General features: G+C 39.8%; 1 protein-coding gene and 1 pseudogene across 9 annotated transcripts in view; one reads left to right on the top strand and one right to left on the bottom strand.

Annotated features, from left to right (window-relative positions):
- GatB (glutamyl-tRNA(Gln) amidotransferase subunit B, mitochondrial) overlaps positions 1 to 18,554 on the bottom strand; it is a 53,952-nt gene that overhangs the window by 14,858 nt on the left and 20,540 nt on the right. For 6 of the 9 annotated variants that reach the window (XM_071668584.1, XM_071668585.1, XM_071668580.1 and 3 more), the window contains exons 12-15: positions 17,918 to 18,007; positions 9,398 to 9,499; positions 5,447 to 6,205; positions 4,216 to 5,289 (exon numbers count right to left, since the gene is read on the bottom strand). In XM_071668584.1, coding sequence (XP_071524685.1) covers positions 4,216 to 5,289; positions 5,447 to 6,205; positions 9,398 to 9,499; positions 17,918 to 18,007 — 2,025 coding nt within the window. Of the gene's footprint in view, positions 1 to 4,215; positions 5,290 to 5,446; positions 6,206 to 9,397; positions 9,500 to 12,952; positions 15,810 to 17,917; positions 18,008 to 18,554 lie in introns of those variants that run through there. The other 3 variants (XM_071668587.1, XM_071668588.1, XM_071668586.1) reach the window with 2 other exon arrangements.
- Positions 1,059 to 2,758, top strand: LOC139752740 (uncharacterized; annotated as a pseudogene).

Below are 18,554 nucleotides of genomic sequence, written 5' to 3'. Positions count from 1 at the left end.
CACGAGTTTCATTGATGATACTCTTATTTGTTACTGCACTTTTGATGGATGTTTTGAGAGTGTGCGTGCCACTGTTGACTTGCTCAAGGGGTTAGGTTTCTGTATTACCAAAAGCAAATCTGTCTTGGTCCCCACTAAGCGCTTGGAGTATTTGGGGAACATTATAGATTCTGAGACTATGACAGTAACATTACCTGATCGTAGGATACACAAGATACTACAATGCTGTGAGGAATTGTTACATAGTGACAGAGCCAAAATTCGGAATGTGGCCAGAGTTGTTGGGCTATTAGTTGCAGCCGTTCCAGCAGCAGAGACGAGGAAACTGCATTACAGGCGGTTAGAATGTGCTAAGATTGCTGCATTAAGAGGCGCAAAAGGTAACTTTGACAAGTGGATGGTGGTCACTAACTCATGAGATGAGATTGGACTTGCTTTGGTGGGTATCTCACATTGCATTGCAAAGCAGACAGATTTTTCGGAAGGGTACAGAATTGGATCTGTATACTGATGCATCAAATTTAGGTTGGGGTGGCCACCTCAATCAACAAAAAGTTAATGGGAGATGGTCATTATCAGAATCTGCCTTGCACATTAATGCAAAGGAACTCAAAGCCATCTCCCTGGTAGTGCACTCATTTGCATTTTGTGATAACATGACGGCGGTGACCTATGTCAATGAAATGGGTGGCACACGGTCCTCACTGTGTAATGACATTTGCCGTGACCTTTGGGAGTGGTGTGCGGTGAATGATATCTGGCTTACCTGCTCTCATGTACCGGATAAAGTCAATCTCATGGCAGACGCTGCATCTTGGACATTCAATGACAGGCATGAGTGGAAATTGAATGAAGAACTCTTTAGGGCCCTCTTTGAAGTATTTGGGGTTCCGAGCATTGAACTCTTTGCTTCTAGACTGAATGCTCAAGTGACTCGTCTCTGCTCCTGGAAACCTGACCCAGATGCAGAACATTTTGAAGCCTTTTCTATCTGCTGGTAGCAGTTTGAACTAATCTACCTTTTTCTGCTGGTAGCAGTTTGAACTAATCTACCTTTTCCCACCCTTTGCTCTGATTGCCAGGTGCCTACAGAAAATTTGAGGAGAGTCAGCGAAGGGGTGGATGGTATTGCCTCTCTGGCCGTCCCAGCCCTGGATGGGGACTCTACTCACTTTGCTGGTCAAGGAACCACGGCTGACTCCGAGGGGGGCACACGTCTTGCGTCACCCATCGACGGAGGAGGAACACCCCATTCTCCGACACACCCGACTGATGGCTTGCCTCTTATCCGGCAACGTCTGCGAGACAGGGGCACTTCTTAGGCAGGTACGGACATCATCCTTGCCTCCTGGAGACCTGCGACTGCGAGGCAGTACCAGCCACATATTAACAGGTGGTTACAGTTTTGTGGTAGCCGGAACATTGATCCCTTTGCTCCCACTGTAACTAATATTGTGAATTTTCTGTCTCTCACTTTCCACAGAGGTGTTAGTTATACTTCAATCAACACTGCCAGGGGTGCACTCTCCTCCCTGGGGATTACTGTGGGTGGCTGCAGTGCAGGCAGCCATCCTCTTGTCACCAGGTTCTTAAAGGGAGTTTTTAACTTGCGGCCGTCTGTCCCTAGGTATACAAGAACTTGGGATGTTCAGCAGGTGCGACAGCATCTGCGTGCCATGGATCCTTTGTCCTCCCTCTCTTTAAAGGATTTAACACTGAAGCTTGTAATGTTGATGGCACTTATGCAGGCTGCCAGAATACAAACTTTGCATTGTTTGTTGCAGAAGAATATTAGTTTTGGGCAGGCTTCTGTTTGTGTTTGGTTAGGGGAAACTATTAAACAGTGCAGGCCAAAGTTCAATGTGCGGTTTGTGACCTTTAAAGCATATTCTACTGACATTAGATTGTGTGTGTGTGAAACTCTGAAAATGTATATTGCTAGGACAGAGGAGTTCAGAAATTCTGCACATCAGGAGAATGGGAAGTTACTCCTAAGTTTTATCAAGCCCCACAAGCATGTAACGAGGGACACTGTTGCAAGGTGGATTCGAACAGTGCTTTCTCTGTCGGGCATAGACTCCAGCCAGTATTCAGCGGGCAGTGTTCAGCCTGCAGCTGCATCGAAAGCCAAAGCCATGGCTCTACCGATTGAACACATCATGGCAAGGGCTGGGTGGTCCAGGGCTGCCACTTTTGCCAAGTTTTATGACAAGGAGATTGTCCCAAGTCACGATCCTTTCCAAGATGCTGTCCTTTAATAGTCTGTTCATTTTGTTTGCATAGGAGATGTTGTCTCTTGTCACCTGGTCCATGGCTATGTAAATTTCTTACTATATTGCAGTTGGTTACTGCTTGTATCATTTCTCCTCTCTGCATGTCTACAGTACGACACCCACATGGCTTCAAAACCTCATGGGAAAGCGACCTCTAGCAGAGGTGTGATTTGCTGACGTAAATTTAATGAAGTACATGAGACTTACTGTAGGTCAGTTGAAATGTGCTTCGAATTTTATGAAGCAAATCACCTCTGCTAGAAGGGAGCTTTCACATGAGATACGCTTTGCCACTTCACACCACCAGACTTTAAAGAGTACGATCAACCACATGAAAGTAACTGAACATTTTGCACTGCTAGAAATATGTAAGCCACAAGACGCTACAGAGCGTAGGGTGGGAGAGGTGGGCATGTGAAAGCTCCCTTCTAGCAGAGGTGATTTGCTTCATAAAATTCGAAGCACATTTCAACTGACCTACGGTAAGTCTCATGTACTTCATTATTTTACTACACTCTTAATTTGCATTAGCTGATCAGTAAACCGTGTTTCCCCCATGTACCTTGTGGTGCAAGCCCATTTTCTGCCCCTACAAGGTGTTTTATTCTATCATTTAGCCATTCTGGGTCATTATTGTCGGTCCTATATTGCCTATATGGAATATTCAATTCTTGTTCCTTCATTATCATCTGAAACCTTTCTAAAGAAACTTCCACACTGTTAATGGTCTCCCCTGCCTCACCCACACTGACCTGACACTACTGCTAAGCTAATGTGAGTCACCTAACTGACCGATCCCCACACCACCAGCAATGCTTGGTTCATCTGACCACCCCATCTTCATTTAGTCCCACCCAATCAACACAAGTAAGGTATCTACAACCCCCACAAACTTAGCCTCACGAAAGTCAGGAACAAACATTTCATTCTCCTTCCTATTTAACATCCTTCGTTACATTGAATAGTATTTCCTTGTAGTCACTATTATCTAACTGTCCTTCCACTTCAACCTCATCTAAAGGGTTGTCTGCATTTGTCAGTAACAAATCTGATTTCAGCAGGAATATCTTTTCCATGCCTGTCATGCCATAAGGGAATAATTTTTGGACATTGGGGAACCAAGCCTTCTATGGTTTTCTAATTTTAAATTAAGATCTGTTTCTCCTGTCTGCACTCCAAACAGCAAGGCCTTACTGATTTCAATAATTCACTCTCGTTCAGATCCTTTATTACATCAATGTGGGCCTTGAAAGATATCTGCACTCTAAATAAGGGTATTCTATTCACTAGTGTATTAATGTCTGGATGAACATTATCATTGTTTTTTCCTATCTTTTTCTGAAGGTCCACAAGATCCAACCAACCATCTTCTGCAATTCTGGAGATAAGTTCCATTGTGAGCATAACAAAAATAACTTATCAGCATCAACAAAAGTCATATCAATTAATTTGTTTCAGCAAGCAAAAATATTCCAGCTACCATGATCATTTCAAAAGAAAAGTTAAAACTCTGCAGGACAGTATTTTCTTTTCATAATAAACTCCTTTTTTCAATGAAAGGAACAAAATATTAACCCTTGAAACCTAACACAACCTAACTTAACGCCATTCATCCAACTATTGCAGGTGTAATGAAGTTCAAGTAACTGTAACCTATCCATTGATATGATTTACATTGATGCTGATAAGCTATGTATAGTTATATCATCAGTCATTTCTATGTATCTTCTTTTTTGTATGTAACCCTCAGGCCTATATAATTCTTAAACAAAAGCTTGAAAAGAAGTGATCTGAAAATAATTGCATAAAACATAAAAAAGTAAAGGTAAATACCACATGCAATCACATTTTGATATAAGTAACAGATGCAAACATCTACTAACTTTTAGTCATACATATATATATGTGCTTATAGTTTGCAACAATTGTAAGTCACTAATACCTTTTTTGAATATGGACGTGATCTAACTTTTGCCTCCTGCATTTCTTTCATCTGAGATTTTCCCCGAAGTGATTTTTGAATGCCAGTGTTCTGCCTTGTCACTTGTGAATCTTCTGGGAATTGATCAATTCCATAAACTTCTAAAGATTTATTCTGTGTATTTCTCCTTTGCTTTCTGCATTCCTTTCTCTTGCCCCTTTTGTTAGACCGGTATCCTCTCAGTATTGGTCGAGGTCCACCCCTCTTCTTTCTTGACGCTTGCTTTGGTTGACTTGCTTTTCTTACAGTAAGAGTATCATGGCTGTGTTTAACTTGATATTCTATGTCACCATTTTGTGCAATCTGACTTCTAGAATTAGCATCCTCCATTTCTAAAGCTGTACCTGAGCCGAACTCAGAATCAATATTGTCTGTGTGAGTGATATTCTTAATCTTTCTTGGCCGTCCTCTTCCCCTTTTAACTGGTACTGGATTATCAGGGGGATTAGAACAAGGCAGAGTGGTCTGCATTCTATTTTCCTTCTTTTGTTTGGCAAGGGAAACTGCTGGCTCTAAATCTGTATATGCAACCCTTTCAATCCTGGGGTTATCATGGCCTACATCAAAATGAAATTCATTTTCAATTCTACCCTCATATCTATGGTCACCAGTAACTGTAGAAGAGCCAGACTGATATCTGCTCCCCCGAACCAGTCGACATCTTGATTCAATGGAGTTGTTCAATTCTGCACTGTTTTCATATGTCGCAGGGCAGACATAAGATGATTCCACTGGATAGCACAGACCAACACAATTCTCTATTACATCATTTTGCAGTGATAATCTGCTACTATCCACAGATAAATTGTTATGGAAGTTGCTCATACTGGAAGTGCTTGGTGCATTAAAACTTGGTACTTCATTAACTCTATCTTGAAGACTGTTTTGCTGGGTAGTCCCTGTATCTACACTGCAGTCAGCTTGATCAGAATTGCAAATCTGAGTACTCACAAAAGAATCATTCTCAAACACACAGTTTTCCTCTGGCATTAATTCAATTATTTCATTCTTCACTTCTATCTCCTCCATTATACTCTGAAAGTCAATATCTTCATTAGCATACAACAATCAAAAGGCATTTATAACCACTGTAATGTCAAAAAGAATTAATGCCTACTGTGTTATATAATCATGACTACTCCTAAGATTAATTCAAATTATGCTATTTACAAATAAGATTATAAGACCTTACCTCAACTGAAGGGCTCACAGCAGAGGTTAAAGTGTATTTCTGCCTTGGATCTGTATCATTCTGAGCTGAAATATTCAATCCAGCTTTCCAGAGCATAAAGGTTCCATGATGACTGTCATTCTCTGCAATGGACACAGCACTTGGTAATTCACTCTGCCTTTGGCAGGGTACAACAGGTTCTACCATACTCAAACAGTGACAAGTGGATGGTTGCTGCATGATATCTGTGCATATTTCAGTTACTTCAAAACTGCTCTCCCTTCTGCGAGAACTTGGTACCAATTTCATTGATGAATCTGTTTGTCTTGTTCGTTTAACAGTTTTGCACTGGTTATCAAAATCCATTACTCTTTTGCTGCATTCTCTTCCAAGTTGTCTATTCATGGGAAGAGCATTCCTCTGGTTTGATTCCTGTATATGTGGTACATCAAAGTTTGGTTGTGTCATAATCTCTGTATCAATTTCCATGTCGACTTCATGATCAGACCCTTCAGAAAGCCCTCTCACTTTCAAAGAGGTAGCTGCTCGCAAAATACCAGGAAGGTTTTTCTGTAAAATGCTTAATTCTCCTTTATACATATATATTAGAAGAGCTTCTAACTGGACAGCTTTGATATCTGTCAAGACAATCATGGGATGATGTTTGCATTCAACCCTACTAAACATCTGCTCAAAGTAGGTGCTGCATGTTGCCAAAACGAATCGGTGAACTTCGTAGAAATGCCCTTCACACAATATAGTAGCATCACAATACTGTTCCTGCAAAGACATTATGTGAATTTATTAAATGACAAAATCAAAGTTTACAATGTTTGGAGACACAAGTAAAAAAAATTCATACCATTCAAATTGGAAAACTGCATGTGTACTGACAACAATGAATTATGAAGTCACCAAATTAATGTGCAAAGGCAAGGTGGACAAAGGAGTGTGTTCAAATCGCAGAGGTATAAGTTTGCTGAGAGTGTGTTGTGAAGAAAAGTGGTGATTGAGGAGGTGGCATGCACAGAGCATCAGACTGGCGATGAAAAATGTGGTTTCAGGGGTGGTAAAAGATGTGTGGCATTTGCTTTGAAAAATGTGTTAGAAATACTTAAAGAGATACAGAAGGATTTAGATGTGGCATTTAAAGATCTGGAAAAAGCATAAGAAATGGAAGCTAGAGATGCTCTGTGAAAGGTGTCATAAATATGCAGAGTGAGAGGAAATTTATTGAAGGAGTGAGGAGTTTTTATTGAGAGTAAGGAATGTTTGCTGGTAAAAAGTGAGAAGGGTGAGTTGTTCAAGGCACAGGCTGGTTTGCAGCAGTTGTGTGTGATGTCACATTGGCTGTTTCATGTGCCTGTGGATGGAGTGAGGGAGGTGAATGCAAAGGTCTTGCAGAGCAGGTATGCAGTCAGTTGGGGGTGAGGTAGCCTGGGAGGCAAGAAAGTTGTTAGTTTGCTGATGATATGGCACCAATGGCAGATTCAAGTGAGAAATTACAGAAGCTGTAGTCTGAATTTTGAGAGTTTGTGAAATGAGAAAGTTGAGAGTACATGTGAATAAAAGCAAGGTTACCTTTAGCAGTGAAAAGAGAGGAAATTTGGAGTGTGAGTTTGACTGGTGAAAACATGGAGGAATTGGAGCGTTTTAGATAGCTAGGAGTGAACATGAGAGCAAATACAACCATGGGAGTTGAACTGAGCCATAAAGTGGGTGAGGGGAAAAAGGTCTAGGGTGCACTGAAGAATGTGTGAAAAGAGAGGTCATTGTATTTATGGGGAAAGATGAGAATGCTTGATGGTATAGTAATCCTGTCAATGCTGTTTGGACATGAGGTGTGGGCCTTAAGACAAAATTGTAAAAGACATGGTGAACGTGTCGGCAGTGAAATTTCGAGGACAATATGTGGTGTAAAAAGAATTGATAGAATAAGAATGATAGGGTAAGGAAGAGATGTGGTGGTAAGAGAAATATTTATAAGAAAGCTGAAAAAGGATATGCTAAAATGGTCTAGACATGTGGAAAGGAAGCATGAGAAAGGTGACTGGAGATTCTACATGTCAGAAGTGGAAGACACAACAAAAAAGGGCAATGCCAAGGTGGAAACAGATGGACCTGAACATCCAGGAGCATGTAAGGGATAAAGCAAGTTGGAGCAACATGGTTTACAGATGATGTGCTCTCAATGGACTACACCAAGGGATATGATGCAGTCAGGGGAAACCTTGGAAAGGTTTGATGGGACAGACTCTGGATGGAGGGCTCTGACTTAAGCACATTAGAGGTGACAACCAGAGTGGATGTGAGCAAATGAGGCCATTTTTTAATCTGTTCTTAGTAACACCTCGCTAACAATGGAAATGGCAAACATGTATGAAGAGAATCATACTTCAAGGTTTCTTACTTCAGTGGGGTGACATAATCTTTAATATACTTTCACAATTCCTCATATCAGCTGAACTGCAAGTGCAAACAACTACCTCATCTCATATCCACTCCTCCCATTATGTATAATGTACTGAAACCAAAACTCTATCCACAGCCATGCCCTACAAACCATTACATAATTTCCCTGAAAAATTCATGTGCCCTTGTTCAGTTAACTGACAGTTAGTCATGCCCTCATTGCCACATCATTCAAAGTTACTTTACCACATGTATATCTCTCACCCTTCTAAATGTTCAGGCTGCAAAAACACACTAATTTTTTCACTCCATCCTTCCATTTACTTCTTGGTCTCCCCCTCCCCCTTTCTCCCTCCACTTCTGACTCACATATCCTCTTAATAAGGCTCTTCACTCATTCTATACATATATCAAAACCATTTCAACACTGCCTGCTCAGCTCTCTCAATCATAATCCACTTACTACCACACCTCGCTTTTAAATGCCATGCCTTGCACATTAATACGGTAATAATAAAAAAATAATACTAATAATAATAAGGAAACAGCATCGCCACCCCCTACATCACCAAGTAAACTAAGTAAATATATAGCTCATACCTTGATGTTTTACTAATGTAAATTCAACAGAGGTGAACACGAAACATAACAAGTCTTCTAAGAAAGATTACTCAGTAATCAACACCATGATCAGCATGAACTTAATAACCAAACTCTTTTGGTGGACCACTGAAAATAACATGCCTTAGCAGTGTAAATTACCAACTACTCCATAACAAGAATATGACATAAATAAAAAGCAGTACAGAATATGGGTAGAAACAGAAATCTGAGTGAAAGATCTGAGAAATAATGTCTGACAATCCCATCGTGAACAAAATAAAGCAACAGCTGCCTCTTCTATAACAATAACAAGAAATCATTGATAATAATATTTCAAAGTACAAATACTCTTCTATATAAAATGCAGTTATGTGATATCATTACCATTCAGGGTAAGCAAAACTGGATGGCTAGAAAGTGTACACAGATCTTTCACAGCCTGCATTTACTGTACTCTGCAAATAATGTTAACTGCCGGGAATGACTGAAAGCACTGAGGATGTATTCTATGAGCAGACAGAAATTCTTCATAATTCACACTTGAAAAATCCTATAGAACATGGTTCCTACTTGTACTCAAAATACTGCAGTGCCTTACTGGCATGAAATGCATGCACAACTCGTTCAAATATCATCTCTGAAATAAGCAAGGGCAATTTGCATAAGGATAAAAAGAATTTCAAACAACCAGGGTCCAGAACTATTAAAGAAAATGCCCATGCCATCTGAAACAATGTAGCGTGTTGAAAAACAAGGAGTTCCTAGATAAGTAGCTACAAAATATACCAGACCAGTCTAGCTTTGATGGTTACAAAGCCATGCAGGCCATGACCTCCCAAATCTTAGCTGACTAAACTCAGCAGCTTGGCTTGGACTCAAACCAAGCTAAGATGATTGACCTACAAAGACACAAGATAAACATATAGTAAAGTAGAGTAACCATCTTTTTTTTCTCACCTTCTGTCTGATCTCTGACAGCATGTGCATGAATGTGGCATGATGATCATTCCAACGGAGAACAAGTGTCCTTCCCACCATTGTTATCTCCCACGACAGTGCCTACAATGAAAAACTTGCTTAGAAATGTATAGAAAAAAATCATACTCAAAAGGCATCATAGAAATTTGTATATATCTCAAACATGTAATTTACAAATGGTATCTGATGAAACTATTGAACATTACGCTCTAGAGTCAAACTCGAGCATCTGTCTGGTAGCCAAGTAGCAATCATCCCAGCCAAAATGAGCTTAAAACAATATCTTCACCATAACCACTCCATGATTCATGGATTTCGTTATGTCTCATGCATCCTTACAAGATGTGAATACTGCAGGACACACTCTCAACTAGGAGTATCTCATCCATAACCATTCCATGAGTCATGGCTCTTGTGATACCTCACATTTTCTCAAAAGATGAAAATACTGCTGCTCACACTCTAAACTAAGAAGGAAGGCTTTTTGATTGACTGTTAAGGCACCATGGTGACAGCTTCCATCTTAAATATGTGGTTTCAGAAGTGGTAGAGGATGTGTGGATCAGGTGTTTGCTTTGAAGAATGTATGAGAAATACTTAGAAAAGCAAATGGATTTGTATGTAGCATTTATGGATCTGGAGAAGGCATATGATAGAGTTGATAGAGATGCTCTGTGGAAGGTATTAAGAATATATGGTGTGGGAGGCAAGTTGTTAGAAGCAGTGAAAAGTTTTTATCGAGGATGTAAGGCATGTGTACGTGTAGGAAGAGAGGAAAGTGATCGGTTCTCAGTGAATGTAGGTTTGCGGCAGGGGTGTGTGATGTCTCCATGGTTGTTTAATTTGTTTATGGATGGGGTTGTTAGGGAGGTGAATTCAAGAGTTTTGGAAAGAGGGGCAAGTATGAAGTCTGTTGGGGATGAGAGAGCTTGGGAAGTGAGTCAGTTGTTGTTCGCTGATGATACAGCGCTGGTGGCTGATTCATGTGGGAAACTGCAGAAGCTGGTGACTGAGTTTGGTAAAGTGTGTGAAAGAAGAAAGTTAAGAGTAAATGTGAATAAGAGCAAGGTTATTAGGTACAGTAGGGTTGAGGGTCAAGTCAATTGGGAGGTGAGTTTGAATGGAGAAAAACTGGAGGAAGTGAAGTGTTTTAGATATCTGGGAGTGGATCTGGCAGCGGATGGAACCATGGAAACGGAAGTGGATCATAGGTTGGGGGAGGGGGCGAAAATTCTGGGAGCCTTGAAGAATGTGTGGAAGTCGAGAACATTATCTCGGAAAGCAAAAATGGGTATGTTTGAAGGAATAGTGGTTCCAACAATGTTGTATGGTTGCGAGGCGTGGGCTATGGATAGAGTTGTGCACAGGAGGATGGATGTGCTGGAAATGAGATGTTTGAGGACAATGTGTGGTGTGAGGTGGTTTGATCGAGTAAGTAACGTAAGGGTAAGAGAGATGTGTGGAAATAAAAAGAGCGTGGTTGAGAGAGCAGAAGAGGGTGTTTTGAAATGGTTCGGGCACATGGAGAGAATGAGTGAGGAAAGATTGACCAAGAAAATATATGTGTCGGAGGTGGAGGGAACGAGGAGAAGAGGGAGACCAAATTGGAGGTGGAAAGATGGAGTGAAAAAGATTTTGTGTGATCAGGGCCTGAGCATACAGGAGGGTGAAAGGAGGACAAGGAATAGAGTGAATTGGAGCGATGTGGTATACCGGGGTTGACGTGCTGTCAGTGGATTGAATCAAGGCATGTGAAGCGTCTGGGGTAGACCATGGGAAAGCTGTGTAGGTATGTATATATGCGTGTGTGGACGTATGTATATACATGTGTATGGGGGGGGGGGGTTGGGCCATTTCTTTCGTCTGTTTCCTTGCGCTACCTCGCAAACGCGGGAGACAGCGACAAAGTATAAAAAAGAAAAAAAAAATATATATATATATATATATATGGTGTGGGAGGCAAGTTGTTAGAAGCAGTGAAAAGTTTTTATCGAGGATGTAAGGCATGTGTACGTGTAGGAAGAGAGGAAAGTGATTGGTTCTCGGTGAATGTAGGTTTGCGGCAGGGGTGTTTGATGTCTCCATGGTTGTTTAATTTGTTTATGGATGGGGTTGTTAGGGAGGTGAATGCAAGAGTTTTGGAAAGAGGGGCAAGTATGAAGTCTGTTGGGGATGAGAGAGCTTGGGAAGTCAGTCTGAGTGTGAACGAATGGGGCCTTTGGTGTTTTTCCTAGCGCTACCTCGCACACAGGAGGGGGGAGGGGGTTGTTATTCCATGTGTGGCGAGGTGGCGATGGGAACAAATAAAGGGAGACAGTATGAATTATGTACATGTGTATATATGTATATGTCTGTGTGTGTATATATATGTGTACATTGAGATGTATAGGTATGTATATTATGCATGGGTGGACATGTATGTATATACATGTGTATGTGGGCGGGTTGGGCCATTCTTTCGTCTGTTTCCTTGCGCTACCTCGCTAACGCGGGAGACAGCAACAAAGCAAAATAAATAATATATATATATATATATATATATATATATATATATATATATATATATATATATATATACTCTAAGACCCCTTACTAAGAACAGACTCCTGGTCTTGCCAAGAAACTCCAAAGCTGCACGACTTTCAGTAGCAGGGAAATGATGGGCTCCTGGAAAGCGACACGTTCTTTGGAGAAATTCTACTCCCAGTGTTACAGCTTCAACAAAGAGTTGCCACTCGGTATGAGAACTGTAGAGCTTTTTTGAATCTCTCCAACGACCCCATCCAGGGCAGAGATAACCCTCGCTTTTAAGATTCTCGTGCACCGGATTTTTAAGAATAATTGATGCAAACCAGGTTCATCTCATCACTGGTCAAGACTTCTTGAACTTACCTTATCCTTGAGGAGAAGTGTCGATATGAATCGACGAGGAAACGTCCCTAAACTCAACTGACGATGCCGTATCGTTAACGCAACAACTAAGATGGCGTTAGAGCGTTTCAAAACAAAAGGCAATTTAAAGGTCTTTTTGAATATATGAAATGCTAGTGATCCCTGACTAAATAAATCATCTCCATTTTAATGTACCTTACGCTAGAGTCAGATATTTTCTTGACAAATATGTATTTCAGTGACCAAAAAAAAAAAATAAAACGGACTTCATAAACAGAATGAGCGGATTTCCATAACTAAGTTACTGAATGCGAGTAGCATTATTTGAAGCATTATATTTTCTAAGATATCGGTTAAGACTGCAGAGGGTCAGCTCATAAGGTAAAAATTAGGATTAACAAAAGGCAAATGCATTTGTAGAAGTCTTCGAAAAGCTATAGAAACCTTATTTCCTCTAGAAGCCTAAATTCACCACAATTTTCCATCGTAGTCGAAATACTCCCTCATGAGTTCGGTAGTAAATTTGTTCGCTGTCATTGTGAGATTGAATATATGTTTCTTAAGTAACTCTATCTTTTCAGGGAACGAAACACTTAGCGAACAACATTAATGATGACACCCCCAAGGAAAAGAAGATTACTATTACAAACGTTTGTTTATTTTGGCAAAAAAAAATATTCATGGTACATAATTCACCAAGGATAATACATAGAGCACATTAAAATATTTATGTATGGTCTTCATATCCATTCCAAACGAGTACTGCACGAGGTATTGGAAAAACCAAAACCAAAAATACAATTGAACAAGACGAACTAGACATCAAATATACGTTGGCATTTTTTCAACTGAAATCTAAAAAATTTCGGCTGCTAAAGGAAACTGTGAAAGGTGTTCATAAAATATGATGATTTCCACAAGTATTTCATCTACGTGTAATATAATCAACCCCATTTATCACTGATCAGGTGTTCAAGCCTTCATACCGTGCTGTCTAGTTGAATAACTAATGTCTGTATACCTGAATGTCATTTTGAAACAAATTGAAACAATATATTTGTTTGGGATGGTGGTACTGGATTACATTTACTTTGGCAAATCGTCTTTCTAACATCAAGGTATGAATAAAGAATTATGACCTCTAGTATGTGCCTTCTGTAACTCCAAAAAAAGATATTCCTATTCACACACACACTCTACCATACATAATTCCGAATACTTCTTTCTATAACGTCCCCATACATTCTTCTGCAGTGCAACAAAAGTATAAGTGTCGGTACCTAATTAGGGAAGCAGTGCTAGCATGTTCGAGAGATACATGTGGCATGCAAAAGGTGAGAGGTGGGCAGATTAGAAAAGGTAGTGAATAGTGGAATGAAGAAGTAAAGCTGCTGGTAAAAGAGAAAGGGGTAGCATTTGGAGGGGGTACTAGTAAAAGAGAAAGGGGAAGCATTTGGAGGGGGTACTTAAAGGGAAGGAGTGCTAATTACTCATGAAAATGATGGAAAAAGTGGCAGGAGGCCAAGAGGAAGGTGCAGGGGTTGAAAATGGGAGCAAATATGAATTGGGTTAAGTGAGTATCGGTAAATTTTAGGGAGAATAAGACGTTTTGGAAGAAGGTTGATAATGAACAAAACACAAGTTAACAAATAGGAACATTGGTGAAAGAGCAAAGGTGGATTTGGTAACAGATAGTAATGAATGGGAGAGGAGATGGAGAAAGATTTTTGAAGGACCGTTGAATGTTTGATGATAAGTGTAGCTGATGTAGGGTGTTTGGGGTGGTATATGAAGTGAGAGAGTCATGGAAAGTGGTTTGGTGAAGAGAGAAGAGGTGATGAAAGCAATACATATGATGAAAACTGACAAGGCGGGTGAAGTGATTGATACTGCAGTTGAATTTATTATGAAAGAGGGTGGCTGTGTTGTTGACTGGTTTGTTTGGATTTTCAAAGTATGTAAGGATCAAGGTAAGGTGCCTGAGGGCAGCAAAGTGGATAAGAGGTGAGTATTCAGACTACAAACTACAAATGTATATGTCTGTTGAGTGTACCTGGTAAGTTGTATGGGAGGGTAGTAATTAAGGGAGTGAAAAAAAATGTGAGAAATACATCTAGAAACAGATGGATTCGTAGATCTAGAGAAAGCATATGATGAGGTTGATAGAGAAGCCTTGTGGAAGGTCTTAAGAATATATGGTGAGGAGGAAAGCTGTTAGAGGCAGTAAGAACTTTACATCACATGTAAGGCATGTGTACGAGTAGGAAGAGAGGAGAGTGAAAACTTCCAAGTGAAGGCTGATCTGCAGCAGAGGTGTGTGATGTCATCATGGTTGTTCAGTTTGCTTATGGAGGAAGTGTTGAAGGGTGTAAATGCAGGAGTCTTGGGAAGAGGGGTGAGTATACAGTCTGCAGGGGATGAAAGGGTTGATGATACAGCAATAGTGGCAGATTTGAGTGAGAAACTGCAGAAGTTGTTGAATGAGTTTAGAAGTGTGTGAAAAGAGGAAGTTGAGAGTAACTATGATAAAAGCAAAGTTATTAGATTTATCAGGGTTGAGGGATAGGTTAGTTTAGGTGTGTCTGAATGGAAAAAACTGGAGGTCGTAATCTGGGAATGGACAACGCAACTAATGGAACTATGGAAGCAGAAGTAAGTCATAGGACGGGTAAGGGGCAAAGGTTCTAGGGGCAATGAGGAATGTGTGGAAGGCAAGATCGTTATCTGAGAGGGCAAAAATGTGTATGCTTGACAGTATAATACTCTCAACAATGTTATATGGATGCAAGGAATGGGTTATAGATAAAGCTGTGTAGAAGAGGGTAGACATATTGGAAATGAAATATTCGAGGAAAATGTGTGGTATGAGGTGGTTTGATCAATTAGATAACGAAAGAGTAAGAGAGAGGTGAAGTACTAAAAATGAGAGTAGTTGAGAAAACTGAAGCGGGTGTGGACACATGAAGAGAATGAGAGAAATGGATGACACAGAGGATATATGTATCAGAAGTGGAGAGAACAAAGAGAACAGGGAGACCAAACTGGCAATAGAGGGATGGAGTGAAAAGGATTTTGAGTGATCAGGGCCTTAACATGCAGGAGGGTGTTAAGTGTGCACGGGATAAAGTGAGCTGGAACAACGTAGTATACATAGGTCGATTAGCTGTCAGTAGACTGAACTAGAGTACATGAAGTGCCTAAGGTAAACCATGGAAAGGGCAGTGGGGCCACATTGTGAATAGGGAGCTGTGGTTTCAGTACAGTATAATATTTTCCTTGGGAACAGCTTTCTGTATGTCGTTTATTTTTTTTTTTCATACTATTCGCCATTTCCCACATCAGCGAGGTAGCAATCTTTAAGTTACTGTAAATCTAACTTATGGATGAGAATATCATTGACTATCTTCATATTTGCTCTGCTGTCTGTAGCAGACTTGATCTTCCCCATCAGAGCATCTACAATTTTTTTCTTTTTCTTACTCTTTTTGTATTTCTGTACCTGAAAAAAAAAAAAAAGTATCTTCATTATATGTAATGTATATAAATACTATATATAGTAAGTAAGGTCTGACAGAGACAGCTAACATGGGCCAGACATGTGGAAAGGACAAGCAAGGAAAGCCTAAGAAGATGTACCTCTTAAAAGAGGAGTAAAGGAGACTTTCAGATATCATGTCCTAGCCATTCATGAGGAGGTTGACAGGTGAGGTGAACATTGGAGAGAATTAATCAAAGCAGTGACACAGGTATACAAGGGATAACACGCTGTCAATGGGCTGAACCAGTGCATATGAATCAGTCAAAGTAAACCATGGAACAATCAATGTGGCTTCCCTGCACTTAGTGGACTCTAGTCTCAGTATATTATACAAGACATCTCTAATGTGGATGTATGCAAATGAAGTTTTTGTTAATTTGTTTCTGTCAGTTTCTCTCTAACCCAGGCAAAAAAGTGATTTGAACAAGGGGCATGATTATAAAAGCTCTTACTGCTCTCCTTTAAGAGAGGACACTACTTTTAATGAAAGGAAATAGTTTATAATCTGCAGTATTTTCTTGGAAGCAGTGAGAGAACAAAAGCAACACAACTTGTAAATGACACGTCAGAAAGCATGGCCAAGGACTTTCACAATTAAGTTTAATATGACAGACTGTTCTTAAGTGGGGGAAATCTCATACATAATGAGGCAAACTCAGAAGAGATTATGAACAGGGGGTTTTGAGAATGATATTCAAGAAAGGAAGATTCAGCCTCCAATCTGGTTAAATGTCTACAGATTAAGTCTCTAAGGGAAGTTATAAAATGTAGTGTGCTCAAGAAAAAATCCAGAACAAACTAGAAATTATCATACTTTCAATGCTGAGTAGATGCCAAAAGTGGGGTCTGATATGCTCCACCTGAGAAAAGTTTTAGCTTCCAAATGACCTTAAAGGAGTAACAAAACTGTTGCTAACCCATGGGGGAAAGGTGGCTGGGGAGGTCAAAGAAAAGCCTTAGTCTCCTAGCATAAGTAAAAATGGTCTCCTTTGGGATCACTGACATAACCTAGTGAACCACAAGGTAGGTACAGAGACCATGACCAAAGGTGCCAATGAAACATATTCATAAAGAACTTTCAGCCTGAAGAGGATTCAACAGTCATCCTCTGAGAGGAGCCCTATGTCTCCCCAGCATTTCAAAGTGTGTGACAACAGTGTAAGGTCTGCCATTCAACCCTACTGTGAATTGGATAGAAGAAGCTACTGTTTAAAAGTTGCTCCCAGTGCCTTATTCATGAAAGGAAAAAAGGTTCCATAACTCAAAGCATCCTTCTCCCTAAGATCACACCCAAGAGCTTTGAACTTGTCCTTCACAGTCTACTCATCATGCTGAAAACTACATTCAGTATTAGTGACCATTATTCACCTGTATAGGTGTTAGAAGATTCTGCCAACAAGAAATAAAACTATGAGTCATAACCTTTTACTAACTTATATCGTCTTCAGAGAATGGAAAAGAGTAAAGTTACATCAAGGACCTTTTTGCTCAAAAGGAGTGCACCTTATCCAACTCCAATATCCAATGCATCCTTAAAGTTGTAGGATTCTTACAAGAGGCCCACTATTTACATACAAATAATTCATCCATAAATATTTTCAGTTTAACATGTCTTAAATTTATGAATTTTCACTGTTACAGTTTTTAAATGTACAAAGCTGGGAATATTAGGTCTGGGGACGAGGATCTAAACCATAACTTCCCTTTTCCTACAGAAACCACATGAACAACCTTTTCTTGGATTACACCTCTTTCTTGTTGTAAGGGAGGCCCATATGTGAGTACATACGAGAAGCTGAGTGTGAAATGACAAAGATCAAAGATAGAAAAAAAAGATGGAAGTTTCACTACAATGGAGCATGTGAATAAAGTGTGGGAATTATATATGTGTAAAGAAAACTCTGCATTACCCATTCTATCATACATGATAAAGAAAATCTTACATAAAAGGACATCACATTTTTGGTAGCATTTTGATATGAAAATTGCGAATTTTTTACCAATAATACGACATTAAGGGCTGAAAATAAACAAAAGTTATACTGGCTTCAGAAAAAACAGTAACTAACCAGCTGAAGATTATCATTTAAAATCCTTTCAACAAGCTCTTCTAAGGCATCTTCATTGGAGATCTGGATCCAGTTATTATCATGCACAATCTGTAAGAGATGAATAATACATCTTTCAGTTAAATGACCTATTACAAGACTTTAGAAAAAAAAAGTGAAGAAATATCAGAGCTGGAGGATTACCTGGCTTCTCAAGATCTATTAACTAATGGTTCTGTCTGCAGGCCTACTCCTTCACCTACTCTCCATGATATATAGATGCTCCCCAAAATACATCCGAGTTCCATTCTGGCCGACCGGTCAGATCTCAAAATGGACTGAAGTCGGACATATGTCAGCATGGCATGTAGAATCTGTATACATACCTGTACAGCATTCTTTTATCCTACTCAATTTCTATCATGATTATCTCGTTTTTTTCATTAACCAACTTTATTATATGATTCCACAGTTTCTTCCCTTCATTTAAGATTCTTTGGTTCACGGATTGATTCATCCAAACTTTCAATGAACTTTTCAGCAGCTTCTTCATCAGCATTTGCTGCTTCACCTGTGACTCGAATGCTATGCAAGCTATATCTTCTTTCAAATCTACTGAACCAACCATGACTTGCTGTGAAGTTCTCTATGTAATCTT

This window comes from Panulirus ornatus, chromosome 13, assembly GCF_036320965.1.
Source record: "Panulirus ornatus isolate Po-2019 chromosome 13, ASM3632096v1, whole genome shotgun sequence".
Classification (NCBI taxonomy): Eukaryota; Metazoa; Arthropoda; class Malacostraca; order Decapoda; family Palinuridae; genus Panulirus; species Panulirus ornatus.
The sequence above is the reverse complement of the archived record's forward strand: the minus strand, read 5'-3'. Positions and strand labels throughout refer to the sequence as shown.